The sequence below is a fragment of the Macaca fascicularis genome, chromosome 8 (genome assembly GCF_037993035.2).
Source record: "Macaca fascicularis isolate 582-1 chromosome 8, T2T-MFA8v1.1".
Classification (NCBI taxonomy): domain Eukaryota; kingdom Metazoa; phylum Chordata; class Mammalia; order Primates; family Cercopithecidae; genus Macaca; species Macaca fascicularis.
Genome location: NC_088382.1, coordinates 151,036,999 through 151,061,323, shown reverse-complemented (window position 1 = coordinate 151,061,323; position 24,325 = coordinate 151,036,999). Strand labels below are relative to the sequence as shown.

Below are 24,325 nucleotides of genomic sequence, written 5' to 3'. Positions count from 1 at the left end.
CTTAGCCGTGTGTCAGTCTTGGAGGCAGGGCTGCTTGAGAAAGGGCTTTTGGGGTTTCCACATCTCCCCATCTTATCCACTGACCTCCTCCAGACCTGCCCCAATTGCTTCTTGCTGGAACCTCCTGGGGCCCCAGGACAGAGACCACTCCTAGGCTCTCCAAACCCTGGGGCCAGCCCCAGGCCCACCTTCCTCCCAGCGGGGGCCATGCCCTCCGTGCACCCTGGCCTAGGGTGGGGCCAGCCCCAGGCCCACCTTCCTCCCCGCGGGGGCCATGCCCGCCGTGCACCCTGGCCTAGGGTGGGGCCAGCCCCAGGCCCACCTTCCTCCCAGTGGGGGCCATGCCCGCCGTGCACCCTGGCCTAGGGTGGGGCCAGCCACCAACACAGACACAGCACCCAGGAACACACGAGCATCCAGTCCACGCCCTCCAGCAGGCCCCGGTCCAGGCCTCTCACATCCAGCCCCAGGTGCCCAGGAGGTACCCTCCCTCCCCGGGCTGATGGATGGAGCCTTCCTCCACCTGAGCCACCACCTGCACCCTTCTCTGCGCCTCGGAGCCTGAAATGTGGACACCTGGTTGGGGCAGGACAGGGACCAACCCGCCGGACACAGGCCCTGAGGAACTGCCAAATGAATCCCAGCCCATCCTGCAGAGGACAATGCTGGTGACCCACCTCGCCTTCTAATGTCACAGTCCCGAGAACCGTCAACACGGCCACCCCGCCCAAAGCAGGGCTCCCGCCTGGGTTTTCGAGAAAAGGCAGGCCGGCCCCTGGGTCGGGGTGCAGGGACCCAGAGCGGCCACCAGAGGGCAGCGTAGGAGCACGCGGGAGCCCCATTCTGGGCAGCGGCCCAGCATCCCGACAGCGGCCTCCTGAGCCCTGCGGGGGCCCCCAGGCCACCGGCCCGCCCCGCCTGACGCCTCAGCCCACTCCACACACACACGGCCACGCCACGGCTCCTGATTTATTGCCTTCGAGTGTCCAGAACACCTGACTGCCCTGGGGTCTAATAATTTAAGGTGCCGAGAACAGGTCAGGGCAAGGGGTCGCAGAAGATGGGCTGGGCGGGCCCAGTGGTTACAAAATGTACCCCCGCCCTGCAACAAACAGGCCAGAGGAGACCAGCCTGGGCTGGTGTGGGAAGGGGCGGGCGGGGGTCCAGGGAAGAGGGCGCCCGACCCACCTCGGAAAGACAGAGCCACGGCCAGCGCTGCCAGAGGGAGCGGCAGAGACAGGAGAAGGCCCGGAGGCCACACGGGCCAGGGGCCTCCTCGGACACAAGTGCGCGGAGGCGTCGGGGAGGAAAAGGCGATGTGGGGCCAGCCAAGGCCTGGAGCCCCTGCTGGGCTGGGCAGAGCAGGGCTGGGCAGGGCCACCAGGCCCGGTCAACGTCCTGAGCTACATGACACAGCAGCGGGTCTTGTGCGTGTGTGGGTCTTTGAACCGCAGCCTCTGTTTGGGCCGGTATTTCTCCAGATAGGTGAGCTGCTTGCTGTTGATGGCTCCACGGCGCTTCCTGGGAAGAGGGGGACAGGGACAGGGTTCATCCAAGGCCCTGGCTCGGCCACCTCACCTGTCCCAGGGAGCTGGAAGCTGAGAGTGCAGTGAGCTGGAGTAAGGCCTTGCGGCTGGCCAAGCCCCTCCCATCCCAGGGCCTTGCCACAGCTGCTCCCAGAGTCACAGTCACCCTTTCCTGGCCTCCTGCAGCTTACCCCTGCTTGCCTTCCAAACTCACCAAAGCGCCACCTCCTCCAGGCTGACTCTGGGCTCCCTACGGCCCCCAGGCTTCCCCAGATGGGTAGGACCCACCCCAAGGCCATGAGCAGGCAACAAGGGTGGTGTCTGGGCACCTCTACCATCCAGGAAGGGGGGGCCTGTGAGTAAGGGAGGGGCTGAGCCCAGAATTCCAGCCCAGCTACACGACCTTCACTTACAGCAGGGACCTCGGTTGCGTGCTCACCCTGTCCCCACCATCCCTGCCACCTGGTCCTTATAGCGGGGACCTGGGCTGTGTGCGCACCCTGCCCCTGCCACCTGGTCCTTACAGCGGGGACCTGGGCTACGTGCTCACCCTGTCCCTGCCACCTGGTCCTTGACCACAGGTACCTGGGCTGGGGTGGACAGGAAGACTTCCTGGAGGAGAGGATGTTGCAGCCACACCTGAGAGACCCTGAGGTGACAGGCGTCCGGGGCCTGGGGCTGCCCACCCAGCACCTCTGGAGACTCATCCATCCTCACCTGCCATGGCCTCAGGCGTGCCCACGGGCTGGCCCTGGCCAAGGAAGTGGGAGCGGAAGTAGCGCAAGGAGTCTCTGTCCAGCAAAGCTGCAGGCACCCCGTGTGGCTCCACCACGCTCGCTTCCTCTGCCCAGCCACCGGCATGCTGGGGAAGGCGCAGCCCTCGGCCAGGCCTCCGCGTAGGGCCCCCACCCACAGACACGCAACAGGGGCAAGAAACACCCATGCTGTTCTGGGCCTGGCCATTTCTGCAGCACCGCCCAACCTGTCCTGACCAGCGCAGCTTCAGGTGCAGGGAGCCACACAGCAAAAACCACAAGGGAGAGACAAGCCCTGGCTCGGTGAGACGTGGGGTCAGGAGAGGCCCCAGGGAACGTGCTCGCCTGTGTGCACCCGCATGTGTGAAAATGCATGTCATGTATGAGTGCACACGTGTGTACGTGCCTGAGTGCATCCATATGTGTCTACGTGTGCACCCACTTGTCTGTATGTGCCTGTGTTCACACACCTGCCTGTACGTGTGTGCCTGCATATGTCTGGGTCTGTGTGTGCACACGTGTACTTATGTGTGTGCCTGCATGACCCCCATGCGTGTCTGTGTGTGAGCGTGCACATCCCAGGGCCCCCAAGGAGACCTGAGCACCTGCAGGCCACGCTCCCACACAGACCTACAGGGCAGGCCACGCTCCCACACAGACCCACAGGGCAGGCCACGCTCCTGCATGAACCCGCAGGGCTGGCCACGCTCCCACACAGACCCACAGGGCAGGCCACGCTCTTGCACGGACCCGCAGGGCTGGCCACGCTCTTGCACGGACCCGCAGGGCTGGCCACGCTCTTGCACGGACCCGCAGGGCTGGCCACGCTCTTGCACGGACCCGCAGGGCAGGCCACGCTCTTGCACGGACCCGCAGGGCTGGCCAGCCAGTATGGCCGGGAACAAGCCTGCCTCTGGGAGGAAGAGATGGCCTCGCTAGCCAAGCCTGTCCAAGTAGCACGGGTGTGTGGCACTCATGGGCACGCACATGGTGGGCTGGGCAGGGGCAGGCTTCAAGCGCCGCATCCGTTCCTCCAGAGTTGGCCCTGCTGTCCCGGCCAGACTCCCCCAGGACCCCCTGGGCAGTGGGCAGATGGCAGCCTTCCCCAGGGAGGCCACCAAGTGACAGGGATGGGGCAGGCAAGCTGGACTGGAAGCCTCCAAGGAGGGCGGGGAGGGGCTGAGCTGGAGAGCTCAGGGTTGAGGGGAGGGGTGGTGAGCAGCCGGACTCAGAGCAGCTCTGAGACACTAGCCCAGTGTGAGCGTCCCTAGGGGCGGACACGGTGTGGTATGGGGTTTCAGGCTCTTGTTTTTCATGGAGGGACTGAACCGGCTGGCTGAGGGTCCTTCCACCCCCGTCAGGATGGCTGGGAAGGAAGGAGCTCCGTCTGTGGAGGGCGGGCAGGACGGCATGGCGAGTGGCTTCGCTGTGTCCCTGCGTGGCTACGTGGTCCCTCAGGGGCTGCTGTCCCCACCCATCAGAAACACCTCGGGTTTCCCCGTTTCTGCAGCAAGTCCCAGCTTGTGCTGAGCGACGCAGCCTCAGGGCAACAGAACCACACAGTCAACACCAACACCCTTCGTGGGCAGCCAGATCTCCCCTCCCCCAGCGCTCACAGCCCACCCCGCCACCTCAGCCACTCACTGGCGGATGAACTGGATGGCGTCCTCGTACTTCATCCCACTCTCGATGAGGGCCAGCGCCACAAGGACTGGAGCCCTGGGGGCAAACAGAAGGGCCGGGGTCTTCGGAGCCTGCGCACCCCTGTCCCCTTGGCAGGGCACCTGCTGAAGACGCAGGGCACGGGGGCCCTAGGGGTCCAGACTCCCTGCTGCCGGAAGCTCCCCCATGGAGGCCACAGCCTCAGAGCCCAGCCTGAGCACTGGGTCCAAATCCTGGCTTCCTCCTAGGCAACCTCTCTGCGATCTGCTGGGGGAGGGTTAAATAAGGGCTCCCGGGTGAAGTGCTAAGAGCTGGATCCGTGCCTGCTATCAACCCTGCTCGCCTAGGCTTCCCTCTGCGGATGGGGTTGTCCCACTGGTCATTTCATTTGATCCCAGCTGCCATTCTTCCTCCCGTTCTCCCAGCAGGGGTCTGAGGCCCCAGCTGTGCAGGGGTGGATCTTTGTGTCTGGAGAGGGGGACGACAGCCCTTTCCTGAACAAGATGTCGGGATGGTTACAACCACAGCAGGAAGAAGTTGGGTTAGACTTTGGGAAGCACTTCCTCTCTGTGATGCTGGGAGAGGACCAGTCTGGGCGCCCCAGTACTTGGGGCACGGGCCTCCTGGGAAGGTCGCATGGACGTGTGTTCAAGACCCACATCCAAAAGCGAGGCTATCAGACCACGAGATGCCCAACCACCTGACACGGCGAGCCCCACCCTGCCCCGACACTCACCGGCCCAGGCCCGCCACGCAGTGCACAGCCACGCAGCTGCCGGGGGCCTCACAGAACTTGGCCTTCACCAGGCTCAGCCAGTCTTCCACTACCTTGCCGGGCGGGGGCGCCCCGTCGTCAAACGGCCAGTCCTGCGAAGGGAAGCGACATGAGGACCCCCAGCTGCAGGAGAGTGGAGAGGTGGCCCTGGGGCTCAGGCGAGAACAGGGAGCTCTGAGAGGCAGAGGGTGCCAGGAGCCCACTAGGGTGGGGGCAGCAGATCCAGAGGGCACACAGGAGGCGTACAGTTTGGCCATGGGCACCCCATGGTGGGTGCTTTAGACTCATCATTCCCTGTACACTGCAGCTGTCCCCTCCTCCAGGAAGCCTTCCTAGACCACCCCACCCCTTTCTGACTGGAGCCTCGTCCAGAGTCACACAAATCCAATCCCCACACCTGTCAGCCCGAGCTCCAGTTCTGGGGTCACAATCCCTCACGCCTGTGTGCCGGCGGCAGCCTGACAGGTTTTGGGTCGGCTGGTGCAAGAGGTCTAGTCCCCTGTGGTGGCATGCAAAGACGGCTGGCACGTGCCACACACAGCCCAGGTGCCAGGAAGGACTGAAGACAGGGTTATGGGGCGAGACAGGGCCCATGTTTCCAAGGGCACTCGAAACAGGCGGTTCCACTGGGACCCCGGCCCATTGTTCCTGGGGGTTAATTTGGTCTTAGAAGATGACCTGTGCTTCCCATTGTCCCGTTCCCCAGCGCCCTGGATCGGTGGGCAAGTGAGTCTTCCCAGGGGAGGGCCCGGGCCAGAGCGCTGCGGTGGGAATGGACACGTTTCAGTCTTGGGAAAGAGAGTTCGTGCAGGGCCGCGGGACTGTGCCAGGCCTGAGGCTGTCTGGTGCCAGGGAGAGCCCGCTGGGCCCACTGAGCAGACACGCAGCCTTTGGGGGCATCTCACCCCTCCCCAGCCTCCAGGCAGGGCAACTCCTAGAGACAAGTGGTCTGCACGGCTACTTACGTCTGACCCCAATCCCTCCCGCTGCTGTGGAAGAGGAAGGAGGGTGTGGGTGCACCCCACGTGAGAAGCGGGGACACGCCTTCACCTCCCATTCTTCCAAGCAGCCCCGCTTTGACCTGAGGAACCCAAGGCTCGGAGTGACCTGCAGTGTCACAAGGCTGGGGAGGGCAGAGGCGGGACGCAGCCCAAGGCCTATCTGACCCCAAAGCGCCAGCACTGCCACCACTCCAAACCGCCAAGCTGAGGTTATGAAACAGCAACCACAGCCAAAAGCAGAGTCCTGGGATGAAAAGCAGTGACTGAGGGGTCACTCAAACTCCGCACTGAGGAGACAGGCCCGGATGCAGCTGGGCGGACCTGCACCAGGGGGCAGTCGTCTACCGGGCCGGGGGTGGACCCCCTGCCCTGGGGCCGGCTCTGGGCCTGCAGCTGCTGTGGCCCATCCCCCAAGGATACGGCAGCAGAAACGCCCCACACCCCGCCCAGACCTGGGTCCCCAGGGCCAAAGGAGCCAAGGAAACTGCCCAAGGGTCCTCCCCAGGAACCTGCTGCCTGGCAACAGGGCCGCAACCACCCGGGCAGAGGCTGAGATGGACCCAAGACAGGACGGGAGGAGGGTCTGAGACAGGCGGAGGAGCCCAACCCCCACCTTGGCCCATGCACCAAGCATGTGCCAGCCACCCCTGCCTGGCGAGCCAAGCTGGCCCAATCTAGAGACAGAAAGATGGGGTACACAAGGGTGAATTTCTTGAGGTCACAAGGCCCAACACCCTGGCCTTCCCTTGATGTACCCAGACACACACGTGGCCCAGCACAAACATGTCCAGGGCTGCCACAGGAGGGGCACCAAACCCCCTGTGCAGGCCCAGAGCCCCCCGCCCCACCCTCCCCCGGTGGCAGCAGCGACGAGGGTCCCCGTGGCCAGGGTCCCCGTGACGCGTGCCTCACCACAACTGTGATGCCGTCCTTCTCCAGCGGCGTTTTGTCATAGGTCACTTCACACACGCGCACCACGGTGGTGGCCCCATACTTCTTCAGGTCCTGAGGGGGGAGGACGGAGGAGGCAGGGCTGGGCTGGGGCTGCAGTGCTCAGGGAGCAGGACCCACTCACCAGGGCTCCCAGGGCACAGCTGTGTCCCCCACCATCACCCAGCACTTGGACATGTCCCTTCAGACCCTTCAGGGTGGAGCCCTGTCCCCTCAGACCTCTCGGGGTGGAATCCTGTCCCCTCAGTCCCCTGGGGCAGGGGCATGGTCCCTGAAGCCCCCAGGGAAGGGCATGTCACCCTCCAGCCAGGCAGACCCTGATGCAGTGACGCCCACCAAGAGTGGACTTCGGGCTCCGCGACTGGTCAAGGTGGTGTCTGGGTGTGAAAGAGCCTGTCCCAGGTCCCTTGGGCCACCCAGCAAAGGCAAAGGTGTCTCCACCTACATTCATGGTCACCGGCAGCTGGGACCCCAGCTCCCCAGCACACCACTCCCTCCTCTGGGGTGCTCAGGACCCCACATCTACCAGCAAGGACATTTCTTCCAGAAAAGCTACTGGGTCCCCACAGCAGGAACTGGACCCCCCAGTCCACATGTGAGCCCCTGCATCTGAGCAGCGACCCCAGCTGAGCCGCAGGGATGGGTCCAGTCCAGGGGGACTTTGGGGTCTAAGAGGGGCGGGCGTCAGCTGGGGCACCTCAGAGCAGGGAGGGTGGGCACCACTCAGATGGCGGCCAGGAGGGAGCTGGGCCCTGCACGCCACCAGGGAAGCCCCACACGACCAGGGAAAAGGTCGTGGTAGTTCACAGCCAGGCCGATATTTATACCCCCACTGTGGGGGATCCACTTCACGGGGGTCACGTGTGAGGGCTGTTCCCACCCCACCTGCTCTCACAGCTATTTTGGGATGGGTGAGGAATCAGCTGCTGGGTCTTGCTGGTCACGGGACGGGTACCTAGAACACAGAGAGGCCAGTACCCAACTATCTGAGAATGCAGGGAGCAGGCGGGGTGCTGGGCTCTCTGGCCGTGGGGTACCTCAGAGGCCCTCTGCACCCTCAGCAGAGGGAATGGCCACCCAGCCCAGGACTCAGTCCTGGCCCTGGTCACAGGTTGAGCCCTTCCTGATCCTGGTCACACACTGAGCCCTGATCCTGGTCACATCCTGAGCCTTGACAGTCACACACCTGTGAGCCTTCATCCTGGTCACATGCTGAGCCCCAACCCTGGTGACATACTGAGCCCTGATCCTGGTCACATACTGAGCCTTGATCTTGGTTGCACACTGAGCCCTGATCCTGGACTAAGCCTTAACCCTGGTCACAGGCTGAGCCCTCCCTAACCCTGCTGACCTACTAAGCTCTAATCCTGGTCACACACTGAGCCCTGATCCTGGACACGCACTGAGCCTCGATCCTGGTCACATAGTGAGCCCTGATCCCAGACACACACCAAACCCTGACCCTGGTCACACATGAGCACTGATCCTGGTCAAACACTGAGCCCCAACCTTGGTCACATACTGAGTGCTGATCCTGGACACACAGAGTCCCAACCTTGGTCACACACTGAGACCTGACCTTGGTTACAGGCTTAACCCTGATCCCAGTCATATTCTGAGGACTGACCCTGGCCACTCATCATGATGTTCTCCCCAATCTTTCTTGTACATCCTGCTGTTATCTCAAGGGTCTCAGCTGTGAGAGGGACAGCCATCTTCTGTAGGGCACCTGGCTCAGTGTCCAGGGTCCAGGCTCCCTGATGGCAGGGTGCCCAATGCATCCTGCTGCTCTACAGTTCTCAATACCCTCTCATGCCCAAATCCCCGTTTCATTATGACAAGACCATGATGGCTTATCTCATGTCACAGGGCAAAGGACTCAGTCATAAATGACCCTGCACACAGCTGCAGCCTCTGACACAGCTGGCACAGTCAGAGGCTGTCAACGGCCCCACACACCGCTGCAGACTCTGCAAATGGCCCCAGGCCTGCAAACAGCAGGGCACTCTGCAGAGACCAGGCTCCTCTAGGAGGCCACACAGGTCTCTCCAGACTCCACTCCCAAGATAGCTTCTGTAAATGCATCTGGTCCCATCTGCCAGGGTTGCCAGTGGCAGGCATCTCTGCTGGCTCTCCAGGGCACAGCGGTCCCTCCCTCCTGTGGCCAGTGCTGACCTTTGCTCAGTCCCTCCTCATATAGAGATCTGGGCCCTGAAGCCCCCTGTCCAGCCTCGTCTAACCTGAGGTCTCACCCAGAGCCCAGCAGCGTGTGGAAGCCTGGGCTAGCCATGGAGCCGCCCTGCATACTTGTCCCCCATCTGCCTGTTTCCCCATTAAGCAGCCACTTCTCATACCAGGGCACCTCCTGCCCGCTCAGCCTATGCACAGAGGTCAAAAGGACAGCAAAGGGCTGGGGAGGGCCTCAGCCCAGGCCACGGCTGAGCACGCAGAACCTGGCCCATGTATCCCCCAGCCTCACCCCCTGCATCTATCCACATGGCATGGAGTCCCTCCTATCACATGCCAGCCCCCTGCAGGCCTCCCAGGGGACCCAGCTGATCCCCCAACACCCTCACCCCCGACCCCCAGGATACCCCCATGTCCCTCCTCCAGGATCCTGCAACGGGGACTGGGCTTTGCTTCAAGGCTGTGAGCCCTGTCTGGCCAGCGGGGGCTGGGGACCCCTCTCGGGAGGCCTCAGGCAGCTCAGCCGGGCTTCCCAGATACCTGGGCCCCTCCGTCTCCACTCACCTCGATGAAGGTGCTGAGCGTGGCGTTGGTGGGGTTGTGGGTGATGAGGAAGCGCATGTGTTTGTAGCTCACCTCCACCGGGGCCGGGCGGTTCATCCGAGCCATGGCGCCTCCTGACAGGCCCAGCAGGGCAGAAGGGGCTGCACAGAAGGCTGGGGACACGTCCTGAGAAGTCCCCACGTACCCCCCAAAAATGAGGAGAACAAGATCCCTGTGCTTGTCCAAGAAAAGCGAGATTTAAAAACCCACCCCCATACCCCGCACAAATATTGTGCAAATACTTAGGCGTGGGGGAGGAAGCTGCCCAGTGTTTGGATAATTAAAAAAGAAAACCCAAGTCTTAAAAAAGAAAAGAGAAAAAACAGCCCCCTCCCCGCCCAAAGTAAAGCAGGCAACTCCAAACTCCTGTCTCTCACAGCTGGATAGTCATAAAGAGGCAAAAAATAAAAAGAACAACCAAAAAAAGCTCAGCAAAGAAAACTTAAAAGCCCAAAGAGAATCCGGCCGCCAAGCAGTGTCCAGAGCTGGACCCCACACTGGGGGCGCCCTCTCCACATCGGTGGCTGGGCAGACAGCCCCCTTCACTCAGAGGTGGGCCCCAAGCCCCCAAGGGCCAAAGGAAGAATGAACTTGAACTGAACCAACTCCAGCAGCCTTGGGCCAGGGGTCACGGGCAGCGGCCGTGGGGACAGCGGCCTCTGACGTGCGGGGCCTCTGTCACGTTACCCCATCGGGGTACGGTGAGTCCTGAAGGGGGGCAGGGGGCTCAGGCGGTAGAGCTGGCCCCAGGCTGGGCAGCAGAGGCCATCGGCAGGCGAGGGCAATGGTGAGAGCCAGCAGCGCGGGGACTCCTCAGCAGCAGGCACGGCGAGCCTGGGTACAGCAGTGCTCAGGGCTGGGCCCCGTGGCCCACTCCATGAACCCCAGGTGGGTCCGCAGCACACAGCATCTGGGGGCGCAGATGAAGAAAATGAATAGAAAGGGGTCACAGTGGGCCCTACCTCCCACGAGGGGTTCATGCCTGCCCTGAGCCCGCAGTCACAGGCAACACCTCTCCCAGAGCGCTCCTCCTGACCATGCTGAGTGAATGACCCTCTTAGGTCTGTTTCCTTATGTGGGAGCACGAGGAAGCACGGCTCCTGCCAGGACTGACCCAGCGCCTGAAGGCCATAGGGCAGCCACCACACAGCCAGCAGGGCATGACGGAGGACAGAGGGGGACAGGGATTTCAGGGACATACACACCCCCGAGGACATGATGAACCCAGCACACAGACAATGGGTCCCTCTGTGGGGACACAGGCCGAGTTCCCCTAAGAAGCCTGAGCCTGGCCCCTGCCCACCTGCCGTGATCTGTGGAAACCCCACCCCAGGACAGCTGCCCTCTCCTCTTCCGATTCTTGGCTACTGCGAACATCTGAGCCCAGGTCTCTCTGGGTGGCCCATCCTCAGGGAACGGGGCCCAGGCACTCAGTCAGTGCTGCCAGTACAGGGAGGTGAGGGACCTGGCCCCACAAGCGGCCGTGGGCCACCCTAATTGCCTCTTGCTTTCTGCAGAGTCTCCTGCCTGTCAGTAGCCCCCTGCCCACCAGTGTCCCCCTGCCCACCAGTGTCCCCCTGCCACTGTGTCTCTGCTGCTCACACAGGGCTCAGCCAGGCTCAGGGGATAAACAGGCCAGCTCTGCCCCTCCAGGAGCTTGCGGAGGCGGGGACAGACCACACCAATAGGCCAGCCATCAGGCACACATGCCAAGGTGGTGACAGCACAGGTGGCCAGGAGTGGCTTCACACCGTAACAGGGCCCTGAAGAGGGAGGGTGCAGGTGGGCCACAGTAACCTGAAGCACCTCCACGCCTGCCTCTCTCCCTCTCTGGGTCTCACAACCCCAAAGCTCCCGGGCAAGGGGGTTCCAGGAGCACGCAGCCTCCTTCCCTCTCTACGGAAAGGCTGGGAGACCTTGTACAAGGTGCCAGCCTCTTTGTTACCCCATTAGCACAACGAGGGGCCACACAAGTGACCCAAGCTCCCTCCGGCTGTGACCCAGCTGTTAGCAGACTCTCCAGCCCCCTAGACTCAACCCAAGCCCGGCCCTGTCACTACTGTCTACCACCCAAGGAAAGGCACTTCAGGGTCCCTTGTCCAGCAGAGCCCTCCATTCCCCAACCCACCCCCTCTCACCTGTGCCCCTGCCCCAGCCCCAGCACCCCCTTCCCAGCTGCCCACCAGGCAGGCTGGGCCCTTGGAGTCTCAGCCCAGGCGCAGGGAGGGCTTGAGGCCTGGGTCCCTGGACTCGGAGGGTGGCTGCATGGGACCGTGGGCTCCTCCTTGCTTGCCCTCCACACCCTCCGTGGCAGCCAGTGCTCACAGGCTCCGAGCAAGCGCCACACCTCAGGATCTGTCCATTGCGTGGTTCTGGGAAGGTTAAAACAGATGGTGGGTGCAGTGGCTCATGCCTGTAATCCCAGCACTTTGGGAGGCTGAGGCAGGCAGATGACCTGAGGTCGGGAGTTCGAGACCAGCCTGACCAACACGGAGAAACCCCATCTCTACTAAAAACAAAAATAAAAAAAATTAGCCAGGCGTGGTGGTGCATGCCTGTAATCCCAGCTACTCGGGAGGCTGAGGCAGGAGAATCGCTTGAACCCAGGAGGCAGAGGTTGCAGTGAGCCGAGATCGCGCCATTGCGCTCTAGCCTGGGCAACAAGAGCAAAACCCCGCCTCAAAAAAAAAAAAAAAAAAAAAACGGATGGTGGGGTGGGACCTCTAGCAGGAGGTAAAGGTGGAGACAAGGATCCTGCCCCTGGTCCCGCCAGCCCCCACCCTGCCCAGCTGGAGGGAGCACAGGCTCTGAGTGTGGGTGAGGGAAGCCACCACGTGCTAACAGCACACAAACACCTGGGTCCCTCCTGGGACGGCAGGACGTCCCTGTGCGCGGGAGCCGAGTTCATGTTTACAGAAAGAAAGGAGGAAAAGCGCTGGAGAAGCCACAGCATTGGGCCTCTCCCTGAGGGGCTGACCAACCCCTCACGCCCACAGCTGCCAAGGACCTGGGAAGACCCCACAGGCAACAGCACGTGGCCTGGCCCTGCTGCCTAGTGGCCCTGGACAGGTCCACAGGGCTGCAGGCTGCTGCAAGGGAGGAGGCTCTGAACCACCTCAGGGGTCACAACCCAGGCTAGAACGGGGTCAGGGGTCCAGGGAGAGGCTAGACAAGGCTGGGCTGGGGTCTTGCCACACACCCCACTTGTCTCTGCACCCTGGAGCCCCTACTCCTGCCCCAGGTGAAAGCAAAGCAATGATGCCCTGGCACCACTGTGTGGCTCTGCCCTGCCTGGTGGCTGTCCCCCAAGGGAGAACACCCCTCCCTAACTGCACGCCCCCACTGAGGTCACCAGGTAGGGCCCTGAGAGCAAGGGTTAAGGATCCCCAGGGATGGGCACTGAGAACTCCCTGAAGCCAAAGCCTCAGGCTTCCCATCTGCAAAATGGGGACAGGTTGCCCCTGCCTCCGTGTGTTGTGAGTCGCTACCACCCCCACCAAGCCCGTGGCCCACAGCACAGGGACCCACTGTCAGCCATGGCCCCTCCTTCCCTCCTGCTACCAAGCCCTCCAGCACCCTTCCCGAGATCCGGCTCAGCCTCCTCGGGCCAGCAGGCCCAGAGCCCTCAGCGATTTCTCAAGACCCTTAAAGGAAGAGTCCATCCTTGTCCCTGTTGGCCAGACGAGGAAACAAGCCAGGGAGAGGGGGCATTCTCAGCCAGGGCCACACCAGGCGTCCAGTTAAGTATGTTCTCTCTGCCTCAAGTCTAGGAGGCAGGAACGACACGGAGCCCCTGTACAGAAGAGGAAATCGAGGTTCAGGGAGGCTACCACCCTCCTTCCCGATGGCACAGCGGGTTAAGAAGTTTGAATCCAGCCCCCTTCAGAGAGGGCCCCCCTGTGATACTGGGGAAGGAGTCTGGAGGCCCGGGGCTCAGTGGGTCTCAGAAGTAAGGCTGTGCCGCGGTCAGGGCTGAGGTGGGCGCTCCGGGGAGTCCCGGGGGACCAGTCGCGGGTGGGGTCGTGGTAAGGGGCGCGGCCCCCTCCCTGGACGCCAGCGGGGCTCCTGCCCAGCCCTCCGGAGGGCGCCACCTCCTCCCCGGCGGGGCTGGGGTCCCGGAAGGCCTGGGTCCGCCGCGTCCCCACCTGCCAGGCTCACCCGCGCCGCAGGCGTCCTGCCGCCTCCATACGCGCCGGCCGGGCGGTGCCCACGGTGCTGGGCCCGGGTCGGGGCGCCGCCCCTCCGCCGCGGAGCCGGCTCCAGGCGCTGCCGCCACCGCCGCCTGCGGCTATTTATAGTGCCCGGGCGTCACGTGGGGGGCGTGACCGGCGGGCGACCCGGCTGCCGAGGGCTCCCACACCTGCCGCCTAAATATAGCCGCGCCCTGCCCGGGAAACAAAGGGGCCGCGCAGGGCGGGCGCGGGGAAGAGGAAGCCCGGCCAGGAAAGGGAAGTGCGGGGCGCGGCGAGGGCCGGGGGCGCTGCAGCCCGGGACCCCTCCTTCCTCCCGCCGGCCGGCCCAGCGCCCTCTCCCGTTGCCTGCCCTCCCTAGAACCTCGGAGCTCCCCCTGGCCCCTTCACGGGGCTGTGGGCTGGGGGTCCTGAGGGCAGGAGCCGCCGGGCTGCGCTCCTGGTGGGGAGGCCTGGAGGGAGCACGCCCAGCTTTGGAAATGTAAATACGGCCCCGCTGTGCAGGTGCTGTCCTGCACCCTGAGGAGGAGGGCGCCCGAGTCCCTCCTGTTCAGACCCCCTGCCCAACTCACCAGCCCACAGCCCCAGCACTTCTCCATGTGTTTAACTCAGCACCTACCGTGTGCCAGACACTACTGTCCCCTCACTTAATCCTCACGACCCAGCTGTGGCTGCTACGCTGGTCTCCCCTAGCGTACTGGTGAGGAAACTGAGGCACTGAAACGAGGAACACACTCAGGTAACACCGGCAGGCAGGATTCAGCCAGGGAGAGGGCTCTACAAACTCCGAGGCTGGGCACTTCCGAAGAGGCGTCCCCTCCTCCAGGAAGCCCTCCCAGATCCTCTCAAGCAAAAGCCTCCCTGGGACTCCTGGCTCTGCCTCCTGGGAGCATTGTGCCAGGAACTCATGTGCTCCCCAGACTATGAGCCCCAAGGGTGCAGCTGGCATCACGATCCACTCTGTGCCTGCCCTGGCCACCCAGAGCAGGGTGGAGGGGCATGGGTGGCACCCCCAGCACAGGGTCCCTGGAGGCCTGGCCTTGCTTGCAGCTCTCAAACAACCTGGTCCCTGCAATCTGAGGTCATCAAGGGAACCTGCTGAGAGCATGACCCACTCTCCCCCTGCCAGGCTCTCCCCACCCACACTTCCAGACAGCATCACCATCAGCCTGGCCCAGCTGTGCTGGCAACCCTCGTCTCCTCCCACCCCCAGGTGGGCAAGCAGGACAGGAGGACTGTGCCCAGTCTGAAGGGACCCATGGGAGCCCCCACCCAAGGGCGCACCAAGCCAGGTAGCCCTGCCTGCCAGCTCATAGACCCCCAAGGGTGTGAGCTCCCTGGCAAGGACACCCACCCACATGGGTGCACCCAGCACCACAGGGAGACACTAGGCTCTGACTCCTGCCCAGTGCTCTCAGCTCACCACTTCCAGCAGCATCTCCGTGAAGGTCCAAGGCAGGAATGGGTCAGCTTCAGGGACTCTGCCCCACCATTCTCCAACCTCAGCCACTTTCTAAGGATACCAGGCTAGACACTGCATTCCCCGAGCAAGGCACCAACACCTGCCACACTGCACTGGCGAACCACAACAGCTCAGAGAAGCTGAGCAACCCTCCTGAGTCACACAGCCAGAAGGCAGAGGAACCACAGTTGGAGCTGGGTCTTGCTGCCCCCCAGAGACCCTGCTTATCCCAACTCTAGCCCTCTAGGAGAGAGGACCTCTGGGGTAAGCTGCTCCTGCCACCCCAGCCTCAGTTTTCTTATCCATAAAAGGGTCTCAGAGTGAAAGTTCCCATCAAGCTCTGTGATGCTACAACCAGACAGAGCCCATCATGCCTCTGGGGCTACAAAGGTGGACCCCCGCATCCTCATCACCCCCACCCGGGCTCCACCCCCTTGCCTGGGGCCCTCTGGCCAGGCCTGGGGGGCACCTGCTGCAGCTGGCACAGCCCCAGGCCTTTCGGAGAAGTCTATTTATATCCAGGCAGGAGCCGTTCCTGGAATCCTCCCAGAGCGAGCCCAAGTCCGCCCATTGCTAGGGGGGCCAGAAGGGTAGACCCGAGCAGGCCAAGCCCATGCCTGATACGCTAGGATGCCTTCCCAGAGTCCTCCAGGCCCCTGCACCCGGCAGCTCCAAGAGCCCAGCTCCCTCACTGCCACTGCCCCCACCCCACCCCATCCCCTCTCCCCACCCCACCCCATCCCCTCTCCCCACCCCATCCCATCCCCTCTCCCCACCCCATCCCCTCTCCCCACCCCATCCCCTCTCCCCACCCCATCCCATCCCCTCTCCCCACCCCATCCCATCCCCTCTCCCCACCCCATCCCATCCCCTCTCCCCACCCCATCCCATCCCCTCTCCCCTTGCTGTGTCCTTTAGAGCAGAGTGTCCCAGGCCCCAGGGAAGGCATCCCAACTGAAGGAGAGTTGAGAGGTCCTCAGTTTCACCCCACCTCCCACACAGGCCCTGGCACCAAGAGGGCTCCCACTTGTTTGTAGAAGGAACAAATGACCCAACGTTCTGGGCAGAAGTCCAGATCTGGGAAACATCCAGAACCCATCACAGAATCTCGACCCCTGAGGTCTAGAGGAACCTCAAAGGTCACCTACGCCACACCTAAGCCCCAGCTTGCACACCTCTGGTGATGGGGACCTCACTACTCCTTAGCATCCCTTGTGCCCTCCACCTTCAGGCAGCCTCTCAAGCTGTCCGTCCCAGGCCCCCTCTCTGGTGCTTCTGAGCAATCATTCCAGGGACAGGGACCAGCAGGAGGAAAGCCCCTGAGCAGAAGCAGCCCCAGGGTGGCAGGTGATCTGGAGGGTGGGAGGTCAGGGGAGGATTCCTGGAAGAACTGGCCAGGAGGGAGGCAGGCATGCTCCTGATGCCTGGAGTCTCACATCAGGCTACTACCCCGACTCCCTGTGTAACCCTGGGCCAGTGCTAGCCCTCTGGGGCCCATGGCCACCTTTACAAATAGAGACACTGCCAGAGAGGAAAGCCACCTTCCGAGATGGTGTCAGCTCCAAGCCAGTCATGGGTGCCTGGCTGCCGCCTGGAAGCAGAGCTGTTGGGCACCGGCTCGGGTTCTACCCACTGGGCATCTACAGATGAGTGTGGGCTCCAAGGACACACCCCTGTGCTCAGCCACTGCTCCTCTGGGCCGCACACAGCTTTAACAGTGCCTTCTGGGGCATGGCGCTAACTCGCCAACCCAAGACGCCTGCCCTGCTCCTCCTGAAGCTGCTCACATGCCGCCAGCCACCAGCAGTGCCCAGGCAGGCCAAAGCTCCACCACAGACCTGAGGGCTGTAACCACTGCTTCCACAGGCAGGCAGGTAGGTGGGCACCTGGCGAGAGCATGGGCGAGGCCATGGGGCTCCACTCAGGCTGCCACTGGGCCCCAGGCACCCAGCATCAGGCAGGCAGCAGGTGATGCATGCCAGGCACCAGGAGCCTCCCAAATCTGTGGCCACTCAGGCCCTGCCAGGCCCACCTGGAGCCTCCCAAGCTCCAATGGCACCAGGAGAACCACCCAGTGATGGGTAGAAACCTGACCCCAGGAGGTGCTTAGTACCACCCTGTGGCCTGCTGCAATGACCAATCCCAATCCAGGACTCAGACCCTACCCCCATAGCCCAGCGCCAAGCCCCAGCCCCCCACACCTGGACTCAGCTCAGCCAGCCTCACCCCTGTGGGCCTGGACCGTCCCCTAATGGAACCAGGGATGCCAGAGGAAAGGAGCAAGGGAGCAGAGGTGGCAGGGGGAGGACGTAGAGGAGGGGGACAGTCACAGGGAGGAGTTCTGACCCCACTCACAAGGTGGCACCAAACCACGGCGGTCAGGACTGGGCTCTGGGCCCACAGGGCCTGGGGTCAAGGTCAGTGCTGTCTGTGACTGTTTCTCCCCTCTGAGCCCTGGTTCCCCACCTGTAAAAGGTATGGCAAGCCCTGGCTCACCGGGGTCTTGAGGGGACGAGGAGACAGTGGACACTGACAGCTGGAAGACGAGGCCCCTGGCAGCAGCTCAGATGAGAAAACTGAGGCACGGCCAGGGGAATTGTGACCCCAAATGTGGCCTTGCAAACCCTCCAGGTACCCCTTCTGCCACCCTAGAAGCCCACCTGGCAGCAGAGCAGGTAGAGCATCTTCCCTGCCTGGGGGTGTGACACAGCCAGGCCCCCTCCCAGCTCCCCTCACCCTGCCCTTGTCATTCCCCCAGCACCCCAGCCCCCCGCCTGCCCTTCCTGGGGGCAAGGATGGGGGTGTCAGTGCTTGGAAAGCATCCCAGCAGCCACTGCCAGCCAGGCCACCTGTTGACACCACACGGTGCCACACTCCGGCACATAAGGCCTGCATCCTGGGCTACCTGCCCCGCACAAGGCCCACCACCCACCTCCCCATCCCTGCAGGGGCGTCTTGCTCTCTACACTGCTCTGCACCCCCCTGAAGCTCAGCAGTGCCTCTGAGCCTTCCCTACCCCCACCCTGGACCACAGGACTCCCACCAACGAGGACTGGAGACCAGGCATTCATCCATTCATTCATCCGTTCATTCATCCAATTTGACAAATATGTACTGAGCACCTTCAAGGGCCAGGTGCTGGGCTAAGCTTGGAAGATTCAGGAAAGAAATGGACAGAACCAGCACACAGCCCACCCACCTTCTCCTGCTCTCCCAGGTGGGGTTGCCCAGTCACCCCTCCACCCCCTGCCCTGCCAAGCTGCCTCCCAGACTCCCCGGGCGAGTGGGCCAGGTAATGACAGTATCGTGGGTTTCCAGGGAGGGGTCTGAGACGCTGGCATCTCTACTGAGTCGGGGGTCACTTCCTCCCTGGAGCCGAGTCACTTGGTTCCTCAAAGAGACCCCATGCCAACCTGTGCCTCAGGTTCCCAGGCTGTCACAAACAGGGTTAGAAAATAGGATGCCTGGCTCATAGCGGAGACACTACCATGGCAGGCAGATCAGGTCCCAGGGCTGTCAGGCCTCCACTCCCCCTATTGTCCCCAGCCATCGGCCTAGCAGAGGCCTCCACAAGCTGCCTCCACAGGGCTGCCCACCTCACCTCCCAGCCCACCCCCACAAGCTCCCTCCCCACCTCCTGGCCTGGGTCATGCTCTGCTGGGAACACCACCTCCTCAGGGGAACCTTCACTACCTAGTAACAGCCACTCCCTGCACCTCGGCTTCCTCCTGTCAAGAGGGACAGCAACCGTCCCTCCCTCACAGAGTTATCAGAAATAAATGGATGGGGGCACAAAAAGTGTTCAGAACAGTGCCTGGTGCTGCCTGTGTGGCCCCTATATCCCCGAACCCCAGAGAGGATGCCACCCCTTCTCCTCTGGTCTTGGTCTGGGTCCAGGCAAGAATGGGACACTCAGGCCTGGGTGTCCTCCGAGGCCACAGTGAGCCCCTGGCCGCTGCCTCCCTGACCCCCACCTCGCTGTGGGCCCAGGTCTCAGGGCCTCTCACCCATGTCATTATGCCTTCTCCTTGTCAATGTCCCTGACACCCCCAGGCAGCTCAGGACCCCAACCAGAGAACCAAATGGGAGAGCACAGATCTGCCCCCAGAGGGCCACCACTGGGCCAGCCCTGCTTCTACCATTGAGGCACCAGGGGCCCACTGGTCTCCCCACCTGGTTGGGGTCTCTAGTCTACCACCCCTCCCATCCCCCACCCCCACCCAATCAGCCAGCCCAGCCTCCTCACCAGGGCAGGTATCAAGGGAGGTACATGCATCCGTGTCTCTTGAAGGCAGTTTGATTCAGGTTTGGTAAGTGTGCAGCCCACCTCCAGCCCAGACTAGACTTCGGGTCAAGAGCCCACGTCATCTGCCCACCCACCTGGCAAGCCACCCCCCTACAGCGAGGCCTGGCACAGGACTGGAGACACAATGGTGGTCCCCACCCTGCTGCTTCTCACATACTTTCCATGGCGCCCTATGGCCTACAAAACCAAGTTCCGGCTTCTCAGCCTGGCCCACTGGCCCCTCTGCCCTTGCCTCCCTCACAGGTGAGGAGGGGGAGGGATTGTAGGAGTCACACCTCCAGGTACCCTCTTCTCTCTCCCCAGAATGTCCCTGGACACACCTCCTCATGCTCAAGACCAGACCAGAGTCCCTCCTCCTCCAGGAAGCCTGCAGGTGCCCTCAGTGCCTGGGTCTCCCCTACCATGTTTCCATTCATACAGGTACCTGCCAAACACGCTCTGGGCTCCAGGCCCCATGGTAGGTGCTGGGTGGGGGTCAGGAGTGAGCAAACCCCATCACCTACCCTCAGAGGGCACTGATTGGGTGGTCAGTGGGGGCGGGGACACACACTAACCAGGCAAAGGATCATGGCAACAGGAAGTGGCATTCAACCCACAGAACCATTGAGTCCCGTCCCTCCTGTGATTGCTGACAGAGGTGGGGCAATCACGGAGGCCTCTCTGAGGAGGTGGCCTTCAGGCAGGGTGAGATTCTCCCAGAGGGTGGTATGGGCTCCCAAGGTGGGGAATGTATCAGACTCCACTGAGCCTCACGAGCCAGCACACGTCAAGTCTGTTCCCACTGGCATCTCAGAGCCCTTTCATGCCCCATGTTCCATCATCCCTGCCCCCATGCGTGATGTCACCCCCACCAGAGACCCAAGCCTTATGAGCCCCATTTGACACAGAGGCCGGCTAGACGGGGCAGAGCCTCTGGAAACCAGGTTTGCCAGTGCTAAGCCCAGGGCTCCTTCTCTTCCACCCCAGCAAATCCTGAGAGCCTCATCTGTTCAGAGCCCAGGGGAGGCTGACGACGCACGAGCAGCCTGCAGAGCAGCCGAGCAGATGGCAGGAGACTCACGCCTGGACTCAGCCACTGCACCCCAGGCCAGCTTCTCAGATCCCCAACTCAGCCAGGGACTGGCCAACCAACCCAGAAAGCCACTGAGACTTTAGACCTCACAGGGATGATTAAAACCCAAGATAAGAGCTGATGACCACCTCAGCTGCCATTTGTTAACAATAATCGTGACGTTTGCCACATGGTGGGAACCTGATTTTTGACAGAGCCTGATGACTGTCGGGGTCAGAAGGTCTTGAGTCTTCTCTGCGTATTAGATGGGGAGCGTCTGCGGCTCTGAACCCCCGCTGACCGGGCACTGCACAGCGGGGTGGAGCAGCCTCGCCGGCTGCTGTGAGGATGAAGAGGTGAAGTTGGCCCACACTCTGGTGCGGGCAAGAGTTGCATCTGCTCTAATGGCCATGCCGACCACGGGGCCGCGTGGCCAGCCTGGTTCCGGTCCCACGGCACCTCCAAGGGCACCTGTGTGACTGGGGTGACCCAGGCAGCCCTGGTCCACCCTGCCGTCCTGGAGTGACCGCTCACAGGACCTCCTTTAGTGACAGAGTGATAAGGGACAAACCATGCGGCCACAGAGTGATGACAGGCCATGAGCAGAGGGGATCGGGAGCTTTCTCCTCCGCAGAAGAATCAGGTTGACCCCCACCCGCTGGACCCCCACCCCTGCCTCCGGATGGTGCAGCTGGGAGTCGAGGCCAGAGGTCAGCGATCTAGGGACACAGCTCAAAGAGCCGGCCTCCGCACATCGCCACGTGTGGTCTGGGGAGAGCGGGGTCCCGGCGCCATTCAGGGGGGCTCTGGAGGAGGCGCTTTCGCCACCAGGGCGGCGCCCTCGCCCACCCGACCGACTGCACGCTCAAGCCCAGCGGCGCGCGTGCGCGGAAGGCAGAGCCCCCCCTCCCTCGCGGGCCGCTCTCCCTGGTCTGTCCCACGTTCCGGGCCCGCCAAGGCCGGCGCAGACACTCACCCGGCAGGCCAGTCCTCCGCGCTCCGAGTCAGCTCAGCCGCGCCGCGGGCTTTATCCCCGCCTGCGCCTGCCCTCTCCGCCCCCGCGCCCCCCTCCCCTGCCCTACCCGCCCCACTCCCCACGCCTTCCACTCCCCTCCCCAACCCTCTGCCCCCCCGCGGCCCCCTAGCCCCCCCTCCCGCCCCCTACCCCTCTCCCCGCCCCCTACCCCTCTCCCCGCCACGCCCCCTACCCCTCTCCCCGCCACGCCCCCTACCCCTCTCCCCGCCACGCCCCCTACCCTCCACCCCCCCGCCCCCTGCCGCCTATCTCCCCTCGCCCCGCCCCCTGCATCCCACCACCCCCCCCCCGCCCCGCCCCGCCCCCTGCCCCCCGCCCTCTGCACACCGCGTACGTCAAAAGGGCCCACCCGGAGTCATGGGGGAGGCGGGGGCGCGGGGCTGGCCACTCCCCCGAAGGACCCCGGATCGCTTCGGCTGGGGCCTCGAATTGGGACCGGGGCCGCAGGGTCCCAGGGCTGAGGCGGGTACCGTGGCGAGCCACGGGGCACAGGGCGGTCCCTAGGGCCCTGTAACAGCGGGAGGGGGCGGGAGGAGGATGGCGCACGGAGACCCAGGCCCTGCAACTGGGGTGGGGAAAGACTGGGGGCTGCCCGTGGCTCCGGCCTGTCTCCTCACTTCCTGCAGTAGGCTGGGAAGAGGGTCCCAGGGCCTGCTCCTTCCTGCGCTGGAGGGAGCCTCACTGCATCCCCAGCACGCCCACCTGCCCACACAGAAGGGCCCGGACCCTGCAGCCCGCCTCGGCTGCTCAGCCCCCTGGGCCTCTTCCCTCCCAGGTGGCAGGCCTGGGCTCAGCAGGCCCTCACTTCATCCTGTTGTCCCCATTTCCTCCAGGAGGAAGTGCAGGCAGACAGGGGAGGCGACTTAGTGGTCCCCACCCAGGCCCCCCACCACCCACACCCAACCCCCACCCCCCACACACAAGTTCTAACATAGTTCCTTCCGCAGGAAGTGGGAACTTCACTAGGGGAGGAGGGGCTGTTCCTGCAGTCCAGGGCCAGGGTCACCTGCCCCTCCCCCATCAGGATGCTGCCCCAGGCCTGGTGAGATCAGGAGGGGGTGGAGCCCTCCTACCTCACCCTGGAAAGGATGAGGGGGCGTCTCTCAGCCCAGCCCAGCCTCCAGCACTCTACCTCCTGGGGCAGAGAACGGCCACTAAGAAGTCCACACTTATCCCTGCTCCCCCCAGCCACCCAGACAGCTGCCCCATAACTCACCACCCCTGCCTAGGCACCCCATCCACCTGTGCCAGTCTGGGACTGCCCAACAGTCACTACACCCCAGCCTAGGGCTCTTCCCAAGCTCTGTGCCCGCACTGTCCTCAGCCGCCCACCCAAACCTCTCCTGCTCCTCAAGACAGAGTGCGGAGACTCACACCTGCCACCAGGCTGCTGCTCCCACGCGCCCTCTGTCTGGCTGCCCTTCTCTCTCCCTACCAAGCCACCTCTTCCAGCCTCCCGGTGAGTGAACCTCCCCTGCCACAGCCACCATCCCCCACTACAGTCCCAGAAGCCAGGTCTACCTGGAGTCACCCACCAGGCTGGGCCCCCAGACCCCAGGGTCACACTCGGCCCCTTTTGATCTCCCCAGGGTAGGATACAAACCTCAGGGATCATTGTACACAAGTGGCCTAATGTCCAGCGATTGGACAGGACAGCTTCACAATGGCAGGCCAAGTCAGTGGCTCAGACAGGACTCCCAGTTCAGTGCTCATGCCTCACCTCCCAGGATGCCTGAGAACCCAGTGTAGAAACTGCCCAGTGGGCAGCTCTGGCAAGCACACACACCTGCATACACAGAGATGTGTGCTCACACGCACACACACACGTGCCCCAGAAGCAGATGACCAGATCAGATGCCTGTGCTGGGAAGATGGGGACCCCATTGCCCTGCAGCAGTCCAGCCCTATGGTGCCCACCAGAGCCTCCAGGGACACCATGAGCCCTGGATCCTCCATGTCCTCCTGTCCACACCCCATCTTTCATCTTGCCTGGAAGGCCTCTGTCCAGGCTAGAAGGAGCATGGCACAGGAAGGAGGATGGCACAGCCACACCAGCTGTGGACCAGTCACTGCCCTCCCTGCAGCAACCCTGACCCATCTTGGAACAGACGCAGCTGGACTCCTGAGTGTTTCCAAAACCATGGCCTCCGTAACATGCAGGTTTCCAGGCCACACCCAGCTCAGGTGCCCCACTCACACACTCACGCGCACACGCGGCCGCACCTGGCCCTGGGCAGGTGGGAGCTGTGTTGTCGGCCCTAACCCTCCCTGCCCCCAGCCTCCCACCCCAGAGCTCTGTTATAACACACCTGCCGGCAGCAGCTTCTGTTGAGTCAGTCACTGGGGTACAGGGTGTTGGGTCGGAAATTGTGCGGCTCCAGGATTCTAGACGGGAGGAAGCAGGCATGAAGCCTGCCCTGGCCCTGGCATTAGGCCTGCATGCCCACGGTCCTGCTGCCTTCCTCCTGGGCACCATTTAGCCCGTGCTGTGCCACCCACATCCAAGGCCCCTAAAGGCCAGTACCCAGAAGTGGGCTTGGTGTCCCAGAGGGCATGGAGTTTCATTTGGAGCTCATGGCCTCTGAGAGGGAGCCTCTCCCCGCCCCAGTCCCTGAGCCCCTGCCAAGAATGCAGAGGCCCCCAGTAGGCCCAGAGGAGGCCCCTGATCTGGCCTCCCGGAGAGCTCAGGGCCTCCCTGGCACACCAGGGCACAGCCCCTACCCCTCCTGTACCACACACCAGTGGACCCTCAGCAGACACAGCTGACTCCAGGACAGGAACCGACCCCCAAGCTCTCCAAGCGTCCGCATGGCCTGATGG

At 63.2% G+C, this 24,325-nt stretch overlaps 1 protein-coding gene across 19 annotated transcripts in view; it reads right to left on the bottom strand.

Annotated features, from left to right (window-relative positions):
- Positions 1–949: 949 nt before the first annotated feature.
- The window catches only part of PTP4A3 (protein tyrosine phosphatase 4A3), a 43,594-nt gene continuing 20,218 nt past the window's right edge, over positions 950–24,325 (bottom strand). Inside the window, exons 1-8 of one of the 19 annotated variants that reach the window (XM_065519677.2) lie at positions 15,074–15,490; positions 14,270–14,367; positions 9,422–10,370; positions 6,632–6,724; positions 4,680–4,810; positions 3,926–4,000; positions 2,244–2,388; positions 950–1,521 (exon numbers count right to left, since the gene is read on the bottom strand). In XM_065519677.2, the coding sequence (XP_065375749.1) occupies positions 1,039–1,521; positions 2,244–2,388; positions 3,926–4,000; positions 4,680–4,810; positions 6,632–6,724; positions 9,422–9,526 (1,032 nt within the window). In that variant the 5' untranslated portion in view covers positions 9,527–10,370; positions 14,270–14,367; positions 15,074–15,490 and the 3' untranslated portion in view covers positions 950–1,038. Of the gene's footprint in view, positions 1,522–1,721; positions 2,139–2,243; positions 2,389–3,925; positions 4,001–4,679; positions 4,811–6,631; positions 6,725–9,421; positions 10,371–13,605; positions 13,729–14,269; positions 14,368–15,073; positions 15,491–21,445; positions 21,524–22,207; positions 22,342–24,325 lie in introns of those variants that run through there. The other 18 variants (XM_065519678.2, XM_065519674.2, XM_074000066.1 and 15 more) reach the window with 18 other exon arrangements.